Raw genomic sequence first — 18843 nt, 5'->3', positions numbered from 1 at the left:
AACTACCTCTGCACCAATCCTGGTATTCCTTGAAAATCTCCTGTTTAAGTACCAAGTTGCTCCAGACTTACCTTGAGAACTGGCATGAGTGCAGTTTGAGATTTAGATGTCTTTTATTTTTTGCCTTTTTACTAATAAAGCTCATAAGGTATTTTCATATTCTAGTTATAAAACTGGAATATCTGCAAGTAGTGACCCAGGAAGCTAGGAAATTATTCACTGGGAGACAGGAAAGCTCACAAGGTAGTAATTCAGTTTTTGATTCTCTTATTTTTTTTTGTCTAGACAGTGATTGTCTAGTATATTTCTTGGATATTATATGGCATGTACTTCCTAAAAACAATGAGGTTATAGGCTAGGATTTGACATTTTAGAAGATCCTCTACTGCTTTTTTGGTTCATGTTTTTGGATCTTCTAAAATTAATTTTGACTGGAATTTTTTCAAAACAAATTAGGGTAAAATAACACTTTATCATATTAGTCATTAGCTTAGTGCATTTGTCTGTTTGCTATGTGTTTTTGAGTATGTGATACTGAGTAATTTTTATATGGCTAAAAATCATCTTTATTCAAAAAGTGTCTTAGGACATGAATTTAAGAGGGAACTTACTTTACTGTCTTTTGTCTTTTAAACATGTTGAAACAGTCAGCTATAGAGCAATTTCATTAGTATATGTGAGTAATGGTGGTTTAGTTAACTCTTAAGGGCTGGGTAAGGGCTCACAAGAAAGTTTCTAAAGCCTTGTGCTTGGTATTACTCTGTGAATGTCCATTCTACTTCTCTCTCTAATGCATGCTTTCCTTTCTTCTTTGTAAACAAAACGTTGACTTCATGGCTCAATTAAAGTGAATTGTAAAAGCTTAATTGGCTTCATTTAACAATTAAAAAAGAAAAGAACCCAAACCTTAACTCTAATTGGAAGAAAAAAACTGAATTCATTGAATCCAGTCTATGCAAAATCATGTGGTCTTCTCTGTTTACACCTGACTAACCTATCTCTAAACCATTAATGGGGTGATTCTAATTTCTGTCTCCTTTTCCTTTTTCTTCCTGCATCCCATGTTGTCTGTGGTGGTTTGTGTGGTTGGACTCTCCCCTGGTCAGTATTTTTATTTCCAGGAGGTGTTCCCTGTCTTGGCTGCAAAGCACTGTATCATGCAGGCCTATGCTGAGTACCACCAGTCTATCCTGGCAAAACAGCAGAAGAAATTTGGAGAAGAGATTGCAAGGCTACAGGTGAATTTCTCAGAAATAAATATTTAAGTAACTTGGATTTCTCTCTTTTTTAAAAAAAAATTATTTATTTACTTATTTATTTAGGGCTGTGTTGGGTCTTTGTTTCTGTGCAAGGGCTTTTTCCAGTTGTGGTGAGCGGGGGCCACTCTTCATCGCGGTGCGTGGGCCTCTCACTGTCGCGACCTCTCCCATTGCGGAGCACAGGCTCCAGATGCGCAGGCTCAGTAGTTGTGGCTCACGGGCTTAGTTGCTCCGCTGCATGTGGGATCTTCCCAGACCAGGGCTCGAACCCATGTCCCCTGCATTGGCAGGCAGATTCCCAACCACTGCACCACCAGGGAAGCCCGGATTTCTATTTTTGTTTTTAGTGAGATTCCCAAGTTTGCTCGTAAAAGCTTTCCCATTCATTTCCCTTGTCAACAGAGTCAGGTGATTGTTTTTATTTTCTAGGCTATACCTACTGTGTGCTTTTTGAAGTCTCATATTTTATCTAAAAATTTCGTGCAAAATTTGCATTCAGTTTTATTTATCCATGTTTATTTTAATATAAAATATTCTAAATTAATTATATGCTCCAGAAAGGATGTGGAGTACTTAACTTGTGGCCTAGCCTTGGTCTAAATTGGTTCATTACAACTCCACAGCTTGAAAAGGACAGTGGTAATAGATACATAAATAGATTTGGTATTCAGCAGAGTACCTTCTATGCTGTTGTATCAGCACTGGGTGTGTGAGAAACTTGATGTGACATCTGGGGCAACTTCGCAGCAGGGGCAAGGGCTGTTTACATGAGCTGTTTGTATTTTGAGGGTTGGTAAGCAGAGGGTAGGAAGAGGACTGTTAAGGAAATTTAAATATGGACTGGTATTAGAAGATACTATGTAAATCTTATTTAGGAAGTTAAGTTTAGTCTTTTCATGGTAAAAGAAACCCAAGTTTTATAAAAAATAAAATGTATGTTTGTATTATGCTCCACACCTCCACACTGACAAAGTCAGAGATGGGCACACTCAGATTATCAAACATATTTTATTTTTCCAGGGATTCACTTTGATTGTAATAACTTAGCATCCTATGAAAGCATTATATGAAAATGCTTCTGAGAAAAGGGTTTCTGGGGGAGAGATTTTTTTCAGGGTAGCATATTTAAAGTATTAGGAGTGTTAAGAGTTTTGACTGAAAGAAGAACACACAACATAAGAGTTGGAGTTTAAGTTTTATTCAGGGATTTACTAAGGACTGGGAGACAACCTCTCAGTAGCTCTGGGGAACCACTCTGAAGAGGTAGGGGAGACACCAGCTTATATATGATTTTGGTTAAGGAATATGTACAGTCGGTCAGGCTTACATCTCAGTAACATTACTGCTAGTCACAAAGAACAGATATCTCAAGTTAATGATTTTAGTGCTTTTCTATGTATGGGAAGATGTGGGAATCTGGGTTCATTAAAATTCTTCCTCAGATATGCATCTAACTGTCTAAGGGGCCTGTTTTTCGAAAGCACAGAGTGCCTCTTCTTGTTTTTCATCCCTAATTCCTCTCTCAGGAAGCAGTGTTGGTCAGCCACTGCAGTGGATAATGACTGGGTGATGAGCACTGCTGTTTGTTTTACAGAAGTTTAGCTTTTTTATTTTGGGGGAATTCTGGGACTATTATATTCAAATAAGTTTTTATTCTCTATAAACCAGTTATATAAGAGCCTCTTTTGAAATTTTAATCTTAATATTTTAAACCCCTCTGGAAAAAGGAAACTTTCAAACTCATAACAAGAGATAAAGACTTTTCAGTTATAGACACACAAGAGTTTATAACGTCAGTTTTACACCTTTAGTCATAGGTCAGAAGTTAACATATAGAACACAAATACTTACTGATTCATATCTCCAAAGGCTGTTCCTTTTTCCATTAAGTATGAGATATTTTTCTACTTGATTTGAGCTCAGAAATAGGCAAACAGAACAAAACAAACAAAAAAAGATGACCAGCAAGTCATATTCTCCGTAATCTCTCCTTCTGCCCCATGTACCTGATGGTTGCACCATTCAATAAGCTTTGCAATCATTGTTAACAATAATGGGGAAAAACTTATTAGTCACGAGCAAACCAGAAATAAAAACAAAATCACAAGAGTCAGGAATATCACAACAGTAAGTAAAATAACAAAGGGAAAATTGCTGCTTGTGATTCACTTCTGGGGCCAAGAAAAGTTGTACCTGGACTTATACAGCTCATGAAGTGTGCTTATTGGACAGTGCAGTTCGATTGGCTCCAGAAGGTGGGTCCACTTGATCATCCTGGTGGAGTCTCTAAAGCTGCCAAGGTACGATCTTCAAAAAGACATAAAAATACAGTTGATCCTTGAACAACACAGGCCTGAGCTGTCCAAGTCCACTTATATTGCAGGTTTATTTCAATGAATAAATATTTGGATCTCTGTATCTTCACATTCTGCATTTATGGATTCAACCAAATGCTGGTCGTGTACTATGTTTAATCTGCAGATGCAGAGTCTGTGGGTACGGAGGGCCAACTGTGGGACTTGAGGATTTGGATTTTGGTGTCTGTGGCAGATCCTGGAATCAATCCCCCGTGGATACTGAGGGATGACTCTATATAGATTAAAAAATGTGACTCAGATAGAATGAATACATACCAGAATTTATTTAATTCATTAATGAGGGACCTAATGAGATGATAAAACTGATTTGGTGAAAGTATTGTTTTTTTCTTTGTTATGATAGTAGCTTGTAGATATTAAGGAGATTGTTTATGCTTCTGTATGAATTTTATTTAAGTATTTACTATGGAAGATTTCAAAAATATATATATATAAAAGTAAGAATCATCAAATATCCATTATCCAACTTCAGTGATTATCAATATTTTGCTTTGTGTTCCATGTTTCCCCTTCCCCTCTTATTTTTTTGGAGTAGTTTCAGCTGTCTTATGTATCATTTGATCCTTAAGTTACTTCAGTGTATGTAAGTCTTAAAAAAATTAAAACCACGTCATCCTATCTAGCACAATTAATACTAATTAATAATTCTAGTAATCTAATAGTATCCAAACATAGTTTATGATACTAAAAAATCAGCTTTATCTGATTTTTTTCTAAAATGTGTTTTTACAGTTGGTTTGTTCAAATGAGGATTCATACATGGTCCTCATGTTGCATTTGGTTGATACGTCTCATGAAGTTTTAATCTGTAACGGCCTCTGCTCCCCAACTGCCATGTTGAATTGTCCTCACTTTTTCTTGTTTTGTATGTTTCTTACACTGATTTCTGTGATGTCTGTTATCTCTTTCATGTTCCTTGCATAAATATTACAGTCTTCCTTAAACTATTTTCATATTTTTCTTCACTTTCTTTCCTGAGTTCTGCAGGTCCCGTTTCACATTCTCTTGCTATCTGTCATCCACTGTTATCTGGGCCATCTGTCCTCTGTTCGTATTTTGTGTCTTTAGTACTGTGATTGCATCCTTAAGTTTTTAGCTTGTTTTAGTTTTTTTTAGTATGCTGTGTTCTTTGCTTTGTGGCAATATTTTTCTTTTTTGGCTGTGCTGCGAGGCTTGCGGGATTTTAGTTTCCCGACCAGGGGTTGAACCCGAGGCTACATAAGTGAAAATGCGAGTCCTAACCACTGGATTGCCAGGGAACTCCCTGTGGCAACGTTTCTTCAGTGAATTTTCATTATCTGTTGGAAAGTTAAACTGCTCTTTTTCATCCTTTGCTTATGGTTTCTTAGTGTTGAGGCAGACGGGATGCCTTGTCAGTCACTTGTGTTTGAATGAGCTTGATTTTAGTTGGGGAATAGCAAGAGGTTCCTGGGTGGGGGAACCGCAGGGTATCTTTCCAAGCCTCCTTGTGTAGGGCCCTTCCTCCTCTCCTCCTCTCTGCTTCTCAAAGCCTGGTGTAGGAAGGATTCCACTTCTGTGCCTGTATTTCCTGGAGTTCCTCACAGCCTTTGCTTTTCCAGGTGATGCATCTACTTTCAGAGTTTGTATTTTGTTGACATTTTCTGAGTGCTTATCCCCTTTGCTCCTTCTCCCCACTTTCAGTCCTCTGTTCTGCTTCCCCCAGCATCCCTGCCCTTATAATTATCTGCCTCTGTGCTCAGCAGCTCCTTGGGATGAGGCTCCTCAGTATTCCATTTTTCCTGTGACCCCTGGGTGGCTCCAGGCAGGACATTTGGCTTTACCTTTATCTTTGAGCTGGCAGCTGTCACCTCCGTTGTGTTTCATTGTTTTTAGATTTGCTTAGTTAAGTACTTTTCCCTCAGGGTGGGGCCCTTAGCCTTCCCCTGCTGTATTCAGCATTTCTTATGCTCTTAATAATTTTTCAATTTGGGGGAGCATTTGACCACGTTTACAAATCAAATTTGATGTACAGATCACTTTAAAAAGTGATTTAAATTTGTGCATTTTCCCATCTCTTGGTTTACACTAAAGGTATAGCTTTTGTTTTCTTTGTTTTGGTTACCCTTGTTTCTATTTCATGTTAATCTTGCACATATATTTTAAAATTTATTCCTGTATATTTTGTCTCCCGGTGGTTGTTTATCTGTATTCGCTCTGTTGATTTTGAATCTAAGCTGTCTCTTATTTAGAATAGTTAATTCTCTTAGCTTTTGCTAATATACAAATATATACCAGCAAAAGCTGGTAAATAATCATTGTTCCTTTTCTTTTCTAAATTTTATACCTCTAATTTTATCCTTTTGTCTGGTTATTTTGACATGTTCTGTGTTCTATGTTCATGACGATACTGGTGATCTTTGTTTTATTTTGACTCTAGGAATGTTTCTTTTATTTTTCTGCTAAGCATGAGATTAGCTTTGGAGGTTAAGATTTTAACATGTTAAGGAACTGGATATCTATTTTTATTTTACTAAAATTTAAAAAAATGTCAAGAGTGAATATTTTATCAAATGATTTTTCAACGTCTTTGGAGATAATTTGTTTTTTTAAACTTAAATTTTATTATTTGGAGAATTACATAAGTAGGTTTTCTAATATTAAACCATTCTTGTAATCTTGTAATTTTGTTGTTTTAGACTGCTTTATCTCTTCATGTGGTCGCTTTATATAGATGGTCTTTATATACCTGAGAATATTATGTATTCTGTAACTGTGGAGCCCAGGGTTCTCCATGTCTGGTAAATCAAACTCATTAATTATGTTATTCAGATCTTCTATAATCTTACACATCTTTTGTTTACTCCATTTATTTCTGAGACAGGAATGTTAAAATCTTCCATTCTAATACTGGGTAGATTTATCAGTTTTTCATTATAATTGTTTATATGGATAAACACTTTTAAATACAATATTTAAGAGGTTTTATATCTTTCTGGCAAATTGGAAAGTGTTTTATACTGAATTTATCCCTAATAATGCTTTTGACTTTATTGTCTATTTTATCTGGTGTTACTATACCTAACACCACCTAAGTAATTTGAACCCTAACTTTATGTGAGGCATGTGTTCATCTTATGTATCACAAGGGCAGTCTTTAAAGAAAAAATTCCTATTGGTGCTGACACAGCATGCTTCCTTGTTGATTTCCTATGTTGCATAATTTTTTTCTGACTCACCCTTTTCATGACGGGTATACCCTTTGAGGTTCCTGCCTTCATGTGGAGGGTGAAAGGGATGTTTCTTAGTTTTCTGTCTTATGTAGTTTCAAGACCCCTGTCTTAAGTCTCCCTGAGGGCTTTTAAGGCATTTTAATAGCTCGTCCTTTGGGTACAGAAATAAATACCCAACAGCCAGAGCCAGCTTTCCTCAATGTCAGTTTATAGTTTTGATTTCTTTTATTTTCTTGGTAATTCATTCATGTCTTTAAAGGGATATCTGCTCTGTATTATTCTTCATTTTTGATATTTTGGTATTTTGTGATGGGAGAATTTCTATGCTGTTCTGTTGACCACATTTCTAGTAGTGCCAATCCTCAAAGATTTTTTTAAAAAACCAGTGCTTGGATACCTTGTTGAAAAAAAGAAAGAAAATATTCTTTTTTTTTTTTTTTTTTACATTTTCTTAAGCATGCAGCAGAATTGATTAAAACAGTGGCATCTCGCTATGATGAATATGTCAACGTGAAGGAATTTTCTGACAAAATCAACCGTGCCCTTACTGCAGCAAAGAAGGATAATGACTTCATTTATCATGATCGAGTTCCAGACCTTAAAGATCTCGACCCTATTGGCAAAGCCACACTTGTGAAATCTACACCAGTCAGTGTACCCATCAGCCAGAAATTCACTGGTATGTCAACTGTTCAGAGGCACTTTAATCTTATTTATTTTTTCTGCAGTTTAATCTACCTTTTGTAGCTAAAATCACATAATTGCGATTGTATGCTTTGAATATAATTTGCATTCATGTTGTTCAAAGTGAATATGAGAATAAAAATTACAGTGAAATTTTAAGATGGAAAGTAAATAGAAGTAAAGCATAAAGTATATATACAACAGAGTCAGAGAACTTGAAACTATGTGTCTGAGTAATGATAACAACTTCAGTGAGCATTTGTCTTTTTGATAACATTTGTTATTTAAGATTCTGCTAATAAAAATAAACATACATAAATATGACTTTAAACACATAAACTTCTGGAGTCATGGTTGTATCAAATGTTATAATATCCTTGAATATTGTAGATATAAGCAATATTATGGTAGCCTCTAGCTGAGATGCCAAGGATAATCTAAGTTATTGGGTGGTTATTTTACAGTTGGCCATCTGTATCTGTGGTTCCACAGCCATGAATACAAGCAACTGCTGATTGAAAAATATTCACATAAAAAAATTTCCAGAAAGTTCCAAAAAGCAAAACTTGAATTTGCCATCCTCTGGCAACTATTTACATAGCATTTACATTGTATTAAGTATCATAAGTAAGTTAGAAATGATTTAAAGTATTTGGGAGGATATTTTTAGGTTATATGCAAATGCTGTGCCATTTTTTATAAGGGACTTGGGCATCCACGGATTTGGTATCGGCTGGGGGTCCTGGAACCAATCCCTTGCAGATACCAAGGGACAGCTGTACTTATTTCTATTTAACAAATACAAAGTGTCTACCATGTACCAGAAACTCTTTTCAGCACTTTATAAATATTAGCTCATTTATTTCTCAGAACAACTCCATGAGACAGGTACTGTTATTATCCCCATTTGACTGATAAGGATACTGATGCAGAGTGGTTAAGTCATTTGCCCAAGGTTGCAGAGCCAGGAAGTGGTAGAGCTGGAAACCATAGCACTGTGGCCCACTCGATCAGTTTCATCACCAAATAAGCATTGTTTTCTCCTGTGTAGATCTTCTTCACCAAAGATCCTTTAAACTTAATGACTAACACATCTTTAAAAGCTAAGAAAATTAAGTTCAAAGAAAAAGCTTTCGTTATCATTGTCCACACATATGGTGATCTAAAAATTCTCTTCATCATTGTATTTTCAATAGTGATTTAGTTTTCTTTAAATATCTGTAGACTTTTAATGTGAATATTGGAAAGGAAATATGAGTAGTCACTTTACAGTTTGAGTTTTTGTCTTAAAATTTTGTTGAAATTTTGATTCCTAATTTTAGATCTGTTTGAGAAAATGGTTCCTGTGTCAGTGCAGCAGTCTTTGGCTGCCTGTGGTCAGAGGAAAGCTGATTTAGTTAACAGATCAATTGCTCAAATGAGAGAAGCCACCACTTTGGCAAATGGGTAAGTAGAGCTTAACTTTCATAAATTTATCTCTAAAGTTCTGATGTTTTCTGATTGATTATTTATGAATGTTGTAGTTTTCTGAGCTCAGAGCTGAATGTCGGATATTTGAAATAACAAATATAGACACACACACATTTCTTGGGGACACTATATTTACTGAACCCTGGCAAATATAGTTGGAAGAAATTTAATTACTGAAACAAAGTGAAAATATTTGACCACTAATTTGTATTTTAGGAGATATTTATTTGAGGGAAATATGAAGTAGAACTGAACTTTCAAGGTTAAGATACATGTACGTTCAGTATTGTGAAACAGTTTTTGTTTTTGGTGGATTGAAGTCTAAGAAAATAATACATTGTTTTAAAAAAAAGTATAATTTTCACACAATAAAGTACACCCATTTTAAGTGTATAGTTCAATTCTTTTTGATAAATATGTATACCCATGTAACTACCACCATCATGATCAAGATAGAGAACATATCCATCACCCTAAAAAATTCCCTCATGCCTTTCCATTCAATTCCTCCTCCTCTACCCTCTAGCCACTGCTGATCTGCTCCCTGTCACCACAGGTTAGTTTTACCTTTTATACAATTTAATATAAATGTAATCATTATAGTATGTGCAATATGTACATGACACTATATAGTACATTATATACAGTAAATAGTACATTATATATGATATATATTGATAGTACCTTATATACAGTGTATAGTATTGCTGCAGTATGTATAATATGCAATATGCACAGCATGTAACAGTATATATTAAAAATGTGTTGGGCTTCTTTCACTTAGCATAATCTGTGTTTTATGTATCAGTTTGATTTTTATTACTGAGCAGTATTTTTTTCATGGTTAAATAGTTTGTTAATTCTTTCACCTTTTGATGACATTTCAGTTATTATGAACATTGATGTACAGATCTTTGTGTGCACATGTTTTATTTCTCTTGGGTAAGTAACCTAGGATTAGAATTGCTGAGTTGTATGGTTAGTGTATGTTTAACTTCACAGGAAATGTCCAGATGGTTTTCCAAAGTCATTGTTCCTACACTGTTTGAGAAATGTACTTGCTCTGTATCCTCATCAGAACTTAGGATTGTCAGTCTCTTTAATTTTAGCCATTTTAGTATTTGTGTAGTAGTATCTCATAGTGGTTTAATTTTCATTCCCCTGATGACTGATGATGTTGAGCAACTCTTCATGTGCTTATTAGCCATCCATATGTCTTTGTGAAGTGTCTGTTGAAATCTTTTTGCTCATTTTTAGAAACTGAGTTTTTCTTCTTAATAATTTTTAAAGAGTTCTTTACATATTTTAGAGGGAAGTCCTTTATCAGAAATGTTACTGAGAATGTTTTTTCCTAGTCTTGTTTGCTTTTTCATGTTTTAAATTTTGATGAATGCATAGGTTTTGACCTCATTTTACTTTTTCCAGTGAGAAAGCAACATAAGTTTACTCTAACGTCCCCTCCATTACGTAAATGAAATAATAGAATAATAGTTATTGTGCCACAAAACAGAACAGATGAAGATGCTGTATTAATACATAGATCAACTATGTACTCTTGAAATTTTGCTTAGATGATATGAAATTATTACCATTTTGTGTATTATTTCTGTTTTGTCACTGACAGTATAACAATCAGGAGTGTGATAAAAGATTGCTTTTTTTTTGTACACGGGCCTCTCACTGTTGTGGCTTCTCCCGTTGCGGAGCACAGGCTCTGCATGCGCAGGCCCAGAGGCCATGGCTCACGTGCCCAGCCGCTCTGCAGCATGTGGGATCCTCCCGGACTGGGGCACAAACCCGCGTCACCTGCGTCGGCAGGTGGACTCTCAACCACTCTGCCACCGGGGAAGCCCAAGAATGCATTTTTAAAATAGAATTTTTGACTTTTAATTACTTAGACTGAAAGAAGTTAAGTTTACCTGTGAGCCAAAGGTATCTAGTATATTTTAATGCATATTTCTTACCTTTTAGCTTTCAGTTCTGAACTGTGAACCTAACTTAACTCTTTAATGATTTTGTTTTAATTTTATCAATCACTGATTTTCTGTTTTTCCTCTATTTTTGCTTTATGTTTCCATTGACAGGGCTTACCCACTTTTTTGGAATGCTAACTCTGCTGCTATTGATTTGGATGTAGGAGATCAGTGTTTTAGAGGAGGATTAGACCTCTAGATGACATAGTATCTCATTTTTTTCAGGGTGTTAGCTTCACTTAATCTTCCAGCAGCAATTGAAGATATATCTGGAGATACTGTACCTCAGTCTATACTGACTAAGTCCACATCTGTGATTGAACAGGGAGGCATCCAGACTGTTGATCAGTTGATCAAAGAGCTACCTGAACTTCTACAAAGAAATAGAGAAATCCTAGATGAGGTATGTTTTAAGAGATTTGCTTTTTAAGTAAAAACTTTTCAGCACCTTGGTGTCCAGCAGGGATTAGGACTCAAGGCTTCTTCCTATTGGGCTACACAAGGTAGCACTCATCATTTAGGTGACTTTGCTGTGACCCAGACAGAGTCTGCTCTTCAGCCTCAAGAGGAATTCTGATTGAGTGAAAATGGGGTCATATGTGTCTTAAGGGTATATAAATGCACATTACTGAAACTCGTACGACCATTGTGTAAAACTAGTATACTGTGAGAAGTTACTATCACACAAACTGTTCAAGCTTTTCATAATTAGTGAGTTTTTTGTTTCCTATGAAAGATTAGGTCTCTGGTGAACAATGAATCAGACTAAGGAAGTTAGGCTATCAAATGTTTTATTAGCCCACTATACCTGTCTTTTAGTAGAAAGGAGATTTTATCAATAAGAATGGAGCACTCAAGTTTTTTGGCTAAAGACAACTATTTGCCAATGTTATTCTCCTTTTATTGTGCTTTCACCTCTTTCCCCTAATTTATACATTTGTTTCTTTAGCTATAAATATATTCAGGCTGGTTATTTTGGCTTTTGTCAGTTTAGGAGTCACATCTTTTTTAGGTGACTTCTGTTCCCAATGCTTTAATTCATGTTTTGATCTTTCAATTAACTATCAGAGGATGTTGTATTTACATCATATCCAAGTACTTTGGGGCAAAGATGGAGTACTTAAGTACTTACGACAGTGTGAACCTTGGGGATAAGAATATATACCTTCCAGGGTTATTTAAAGGATTAACTAAAATAAAACAGAAATATTAATGTGAAAAAAAGCTCATCTCATAATTAAGGGAAAACTGGCTTTATTAGCGTATGTGATATGTCTGTTGTCTGCCTATCTTAATATGAGGTATTTTAATTTATTTTATTTGATGTTCCTAACAGCCTTATGAGTCAGAGTCACTGTAATTCTGTCAGTTGTACTTGGAGAGTCTCATTTTAAGTAAGTTGTAAGTTGTGAAGCTGATACTGTTTTTGAGTGTTTATCTCTGTGGTAGCAAATTTAATTTTAGTCTTGATTTTGAGAAAATTTAAAGTGTCCACTAATTTATTTTTAAATGATAAATTTATCTTGCTTGGGAGCTGTTGGACCCTTTCCATCTTAGATTCATGGATTCTGTTTCTTCAGTTACTCTTTTTTCCTCCATTTTCTCCTAATGAATTCCTGTTAGATTGATGGTGGTGCTTCTGGGTCAGTTCTTCACATCTCTCTCTCTTAAAAAAAAAAAAAAATTAAGTAAGTAATTTGACTGCACTGGGTCTTAGCTGCAGCACTCGGGATGTTGTTGCCACCTGCAAGATCTTCATTGCAGCATGCAGGATCTAGTTCCCTGACCAGGGATCGAACCCGGGCCCCCTGCATTGGGAGCATGGAGACTTAACAACTGGACCACCAGGGAAGTCCCACACCTCTTAAAGTTTCTATTACTTTTTCTCTTTGTGCTCTTGTTCTTTCTGGGAGGTTGTGTCAGGCTAGCCATCCAGCTTATTAATTGGCTGTTTAGCTGTGCCTTACTGTTTTTCCCCCCATATTTTTCATTTCCAAGATGCCTAATTGGTTCTTTTAATAAATCACCTGTATTTATCTCACAGCTACATGTGTCTTTTTTTTTTGAGATAAAATTCACATAACATAAAAGTTCACCATTTTAACCTCTTTAGGCTTTTAGTACATTCACAGTATTGTGTGAGCCACCAACACAATCTGATTTCAGAACATTTTCATCACCCCCCCAAAGAAACCCTGTACCCATTAACTCCTCATGGAGTTAATGAGTCACTCCTCATTCTTCCTTTCCCCTTGCTCTTGGCAACCACAAATCTAATCTCTGTTTCTATAGATTTATTTATTCTGGACATTTCAGATAAACAGAATCATGCCTTTGGAGTGTTTTTGTCATAAAAGGGTGTTGGATTTTGTCAAATATTTTTTCTGTATCTCAAGATGATTATATGGATTTTTTCCCCTTCATTTTACTAATACAGAGTATTACATTAATTGATTCTTTGATGTGAACCACCCTTGTATTCCTAGTATATCCCACTTTGTCATGGTGTAGAATCCTTTTAATGTGCTGCTGGATTTGGTTTGGTAGTATTTTGTTGAGCATTTTGCATTTATATTCATAAAGGATATTGGTCTGTAGTTTTCTTGTTGTGTCTTTGACTTTCAACTTGTGTGTCCTTATGGTTGTGTCTTTTGTAAATGGCGCATAGTAAGGTTTTTCCTTTTTTTTAGTTTGACAGTCTTCATCTCTATTTGTAGAGGGTTAAATCCATATATATTAGCTGTGAGTATTCATATATTTGGAATCATGTTCTTCTGTATTTTGTATTTTCTACTTGTCTCTTTTGATTTCCTTCTTTTTTTGTCCCTCCTCACCCTCACTTTTTCCTGGTTTTATTGAATTTCCTCCATTTCTTTTTTTTTTTTTTCTTTTCTTTTTAACAGAATGGAAGTTGTACACTTATTTTTCTTCTTAAAGTTCATTATGATGTGTCTGGGTGTGGGTTTATTTTCATTTAAATTGCTTGATATTCTGTTGGATCCAGTGAATTTGAGGAGTTGTGTCTTTCATCCATCCTGGGAAGTTCTTAGTTTTTACTTCTTTCAATATTGCTTTTTCCCTATTCTCATTATTATCTCTTTCTGGATCTCTGATGTTGAATCTTCTCCCTTTATTTTCCAGGTCTTTTAACCACTTGTATTTTCTGTTGCTCTGTGCTTCATCTTGTGTGATTTCTTCTGGTCTGTCTTCCAGTTCACTGGTTCTCTTCAGTTATATCTCAGCAGTTTTTAACTATCCATTAACTTCCTAACCTTTTCATTTTATTTTTTTCATTTCCAGAAATTTTATTTGGTTCTTTTTCAATTCTTCTCATTCTCTTTCTCCTGTCATACTTTTATCTCATATTCTAAACACAGTAAATATATTTATTTTATTTTCTTTATTTTATCATCTTAGTATCTGTGGTCCTTGTGGTTTGGTTTCATGATTTGTTATTTTTGCTGATTTTTTGCTAATTGTGGTTTGTTTCCTCTTATTTCAGTGTTTTTTGTTTTGTTTTTGTTTTGTTTTGGTGTGTTCCTATATTTTAAGACTGTTAATTTGGAGGGTTTTTTCTTTTTTTTTTTCTTTGTGGCTAATCTTTCACTCTGAAATTCATCTGAGGACTTTGTGTCACACAGGTATTATGATTTCCAGTTCTAAGTTCAGGCTTTTGATTAGGAATCTTAAGGTGATACTTCTTTTCTATTTAGAGCCAAGATTCAGACAGGTAAGTTCCCTTCTCTTGGGCAGTTTTCCTTTTTAAAAATTTGTCCACCGAGTGTCACCCATTTGGAAGTGACCCATTTTGAGGGAAGATCATGCCCTTGATCTAACCTCCTCTTATTAACTCCACCTGTGTTTCTTGTCTCCTATTCATGTTCTGTTAAATTCACACTCCAAGCCATTAGAGAATGTGTAGTACGTGAACTATGGACAATAGGCCATTCTACCTTGTGGCCTGTTTTTATATGGTTCAGTAGTGACGGATGATTTTTACCACTTCTAGAGAATTGTAAAAAAAAGAAAAAGAAGAAGAATATGTGACAGAGACTATAGTTCACAGAGCCTAAAATATTTACCCTAATATTTGACACAAAAGTTTGCAGACCTCTGCTCTAAGCTATCAGGAATTAGCAAATACCATTGACTCTAGCACTTGTGTCCATTGGTGGATTAGCACTTGTGTTTCAGGCCCTCTACTATCCTGTCTTCTCAGCTATGCATTAGAAAGGCATTTTTTTAATGTTAATTTTCAATTTGTTGTATTGGGAGTGAAGTGTAAATATTTTATTTTCATGATTTAATCAGTTTTCTCTCGTTTTGTTTATGGCTTCAGTGGTCTAAAGGCTTTCTATTTGTTTTAATCTTAAAAACATCTTTGTTTAGTCTTGGTACATGGATGTGCATAATCTCTTAGTCTTCTTTCTTAATTTTACTGAGTAAGGTAATGGCTAACCTACTCTTAAATTTTTACAAGATTTTTTGTTAAATATAACTTGGGTTTCTGCAACAGAAATTATTGTACTAATTTATATTCTAACCAGTACTGTAGGAGCTCACTAATTCTCACCTGTATTGAGTATGATCATCTAAAAACTGTTTTAAATTTTTTACACCAGAAATATTTCATTGTTTTTTTTTAAAATATCTTGGAGTATAACTGTTTTACAATAGTGTGTTAGTTTTTCCTTTACAACAAAGTGAATCAATTATACATATACATATGTTCCCATATCTCTTCCCTCTTGCGTCACCCTCTCTCCCACCCTCCCTATCCCACCCCTCTAGCACACCAGAAATATTTCATTGTTGCTTTACCTTCTTTTTAAAAGTCATTAAGACTGTTGGATGAAGAGGAAACAACTGACAATGATTTAAGAGCAAAATTCAAGGAACGCTGGCAAAGGACACCATCCAATGAACTCTATAAGCCCTTAAGAGCAGGTAAGAATGTGCATAAATGACTTTGACTTGAGTAAGTTCTCAGTTTGGATCCACGTTTTTTGCTTGATTGAAGTAGGCTCTGATGTAAATGTGTTTTTATTGAAACTGTGCTATTATGAAAATCCAGGTGTTTTTCTTCAGTTCCGTGTAAGACAAAAAATAACAAAGGTAATCCACGTTCATTATGAGAAATTCAGATTCTTAAAAAAGTAAAAAATAAAATCTGTAATAACACTCATTTCCTATTCCAAGCTCTATGCATATTTTAAAAACATAAATGAGATTGTATTATATATATGGTTTTGTAATTTCATTTCACTTAGTAGTGGGTAGTAAAAGATGAGTTTTAACAGTTAACCTGAAACCAAATTATTATTTTTAAGGCTTTGAATATTAAGATTTTGTGCTTGTTAAGATAAACGATATCTAGACTTGTTTTATTTCTCTGTAAAAGTAATGAATACTATTGAGATTTTTCTAAAAATATATCTGATTTTCTTTTAAGTCAGATTTAAGGAGTGATCCTTTGAGAGAGGAATACTTTTGAAATAAGTTGTAACAATTTTTGGAGTGAATGTTATCTTTCTATATTCACAAGTTGTAGGAAAAGATTAGACTAATGTCAATTGGCTTTTATTTGGTGGACAGTAACCGCAAATGTATTTTAACGTATAACTGTGCTTCTGCTTTATAATTGATTTTGTCATTTTTCCAAAACCAGAAATGCAAAGACTAATAGGAGCTCAGTTTCTGTTATCTAGAGAATTGGGACTTACAAAAGGGGGAAACAAGTAAAGTTGGAGAACAGAATTAAAAGTACAACCAGCTCATATACATTACTATTAAAATCAATACTGTGCTCTGGTTAACATTTTTTTTTTTCCCTCCACAGAGGGAAGCAACTTCAGAACTGTTTTGGATAAAGCTGTGCAAGCAGATGGACAGGTGAAAGAGCGTTACCAGGCTCACCGGGACACCATTGCACTTCTGTGTAAGCCGGAGCTGGAGCTGAATGCTGCCATCCCATCTGCTAACCCAGCGAAGACCATGCAGGGCAGCGAGGTGAGGACATGCATTTTGATGTGGGTGATCATCTGCTTATGAAAACTATGTTCAAGCCATTATATACAATGAATTACCAATTTTTTTTTCTTATGGCATCTTTTAAAAAATGCTGATGTACATTGGGGTGGTTGGTTTTAGAGTAGCATGATATATACACCGTGTAAAAAGTAATTGTATTAATAATAATACTATCCTGTAGTAATAATTTCCATTTATTGAATGCCTCCTATGAACTGGGTACTGTATTCTAGATACCTCATATGTTCACAGGTTTAATTCAAATTTTGTAAAAGGGAGAGGCTTGGAAGTATAGGAACTTCCTTGAAGTGGAAGGACTGGATTGGCCAGATACTCTTCTGACCACAGATTCTTTGTTTCTTACATCATTCTGTACCACCTTTCACCATATTCCACTGGGAGTACCTCTGAAGGGAAAGTTGTCAAGGTATGCTTGTTAATCTAATAAATGGATAACGTCATCATGACATTTCTACTGGTGACAGGAAGGAGAAAATCAGTAATGGGGCGTGTGATTTGCTAAGTCCCAAAAGGGGAGAGTGTGGGCTGAACACTGTGAAGTAGTGTAGGAGGGTAAGAGGAGACCCGAAGAACACAGGAAAATAAGCCAAAGGGTAAGAGATAGTGCTGAAAACTTCTTGAAAAAGGTTGAATTTCCTGGAATAGTAGTTCTCAGAAGTTATCATTGTCATTCGTTATTTGTCTTTGCACAGAAGCATTTCATGTATTTACTCAGCCAAGACTTAATGAATAGCTACTGTGGAAGGCACTGTGCTAGATGCACATAATATCCAGCCTTTACCTTCAATTCACGATCCAGTGTGCAAGATGAGACGTATACAAGGATTACTGTAATACAGGGTAGAAATTGAAAAGTGTCACAACTATACTGTGAGAATTTAGGTGACGAAGTACTTATGTTCCAGCATTTGGAGCTCCTTGCTTAGGAGGCTTAAGAAATTGGCACTTTTATGAGAACAGTAGACAGGCAGGAAAGTGGACATGTGTAGGATCCGAGAAGATTGAGTGAGTGGGTGTGTCCAGAGCGGCTTCTGAGGTTCTGTGGAAGCAGCCCCCGAAGTGAAGAGAAGATGGTGCTGGTGGATGGGCACAGAGCCTGCATCTCAAGGCAGGGGTGTCTGAGGCAACACTGACAGTTAGATGCTTTGAGGACGTGGGGGAGAAAAGGAAGGTGGTTAGAAGATTAACTTGTGAAGAACAGAGCCTGCAGACCCATAGAACAGCAACACGTTCTGGCCCCTTTTTATTTTAGAAAAAAAATCTCTGTTTAGTATCCCCGTTTTTTCTTTGTAGTGTCACATGCATGACTCAGAACTTATATGGCTTTTGTCCTTTTATTCTCCTGCTTTCTATAGAAAAAGCCAAAATGGTGTTTGCTAAGCAAAATCAGAATGAGCATGTACTGATATTTTATTCAGTAATAGCTGCTTTGTTAATTCACAGTGGTATTACATAGGGGAAGAAAACTTTTATAGTCAATATGAAGTTATTTTACTGAAACTAGATTTTCTGCATAGAGGTAATCAACAGTTTTCAGTCTTCTAAATATTCATTCATCATGTGCCTTTATCAGAAAAGGCAAATGTCATGTGTTTATTAAAGCTATTTCAGATAGTTGTCATTGTAGTTGGTGACACGTTAGCCAGAGTTTTTATGAGAAAAACTTAACCATTTGAATTGCTGATTATTAAAGTGATACAAAGTACATGTTTTATTAAGAGGTCCAAGCATAACAGGTAGGGCTGTTTTTTTCTTTCATTATGAACAGGCCAACTAACTAGTTATTTGTCCTTGTTCTGTTTGGGCATCTGGTTTTAGGTACTTAGAGGATCTTAGT

The 18843-nt window shown here is 35.4% G+C and overlaps 1 protein-coding gene across 3 annotated transcripts in view; it reads left to right on the top strand.

The window, feature by feature from the left end:
- The window catches only part of PDCD6IP (programmed cell death 6 interacting protein), a 59916-nt gene that overhangs the window by 23166 nt on the left and 17907 nt on the right, over window positions 1-18843 (top strand). For 2 of the 3 annotated variants that reach the window (XR_010835011.1, XM_059077314.2), the window contains exons 7-12: window positions 1107-1238; window positions 7285-7507; window positions 8835-8958; window positions 11181-11358; window positions 15791-15902; window positions 16795-16964. Coding sequence is in view for 2 of the 3 variants with exons in the window: in XM_059077314.2 (XP_058933297.1) it covers window positions 1107-1238; window positions 7285-7507; window positions 8835-8958; window positions 11181-11358; window positions 15791-15902; window positions 16795-16964 (939 nt within the window). In the remaining variant the exon portion in view is untranslated. The remainder of the gene's footprint in view (window positions 1-1106; window positions 1239-7284; window positions 7508-8834; window positions 8959-11180; window positions 11359-15790; window positions 15903-16794; window positions 16965-18843) is intronic. The other variant, XM_059077315.2, reaches the window with a different exon arrangement.

This window comes from Kogia breviceps, chromosome 10 (assembly GCF_026419965.1).
Source record: "Kogia breviceps isolate mKogBre1 chromosome 10, mKogBre1 haplotype 1, whole genome shotgun sequence".
In the NCBI taxonomy this organism is placed as follows: domain Eukaryota; kingdom Metazoa; phylum Chordata; class Mammalia; order Artiodactyla; family Physeteridae; genus Kogia; species Kogia breviceps.
Note: the sequence above shows the minus strand (reverse complement) of the source record. Positions and strands in the feature narration are given on the sequence as shown.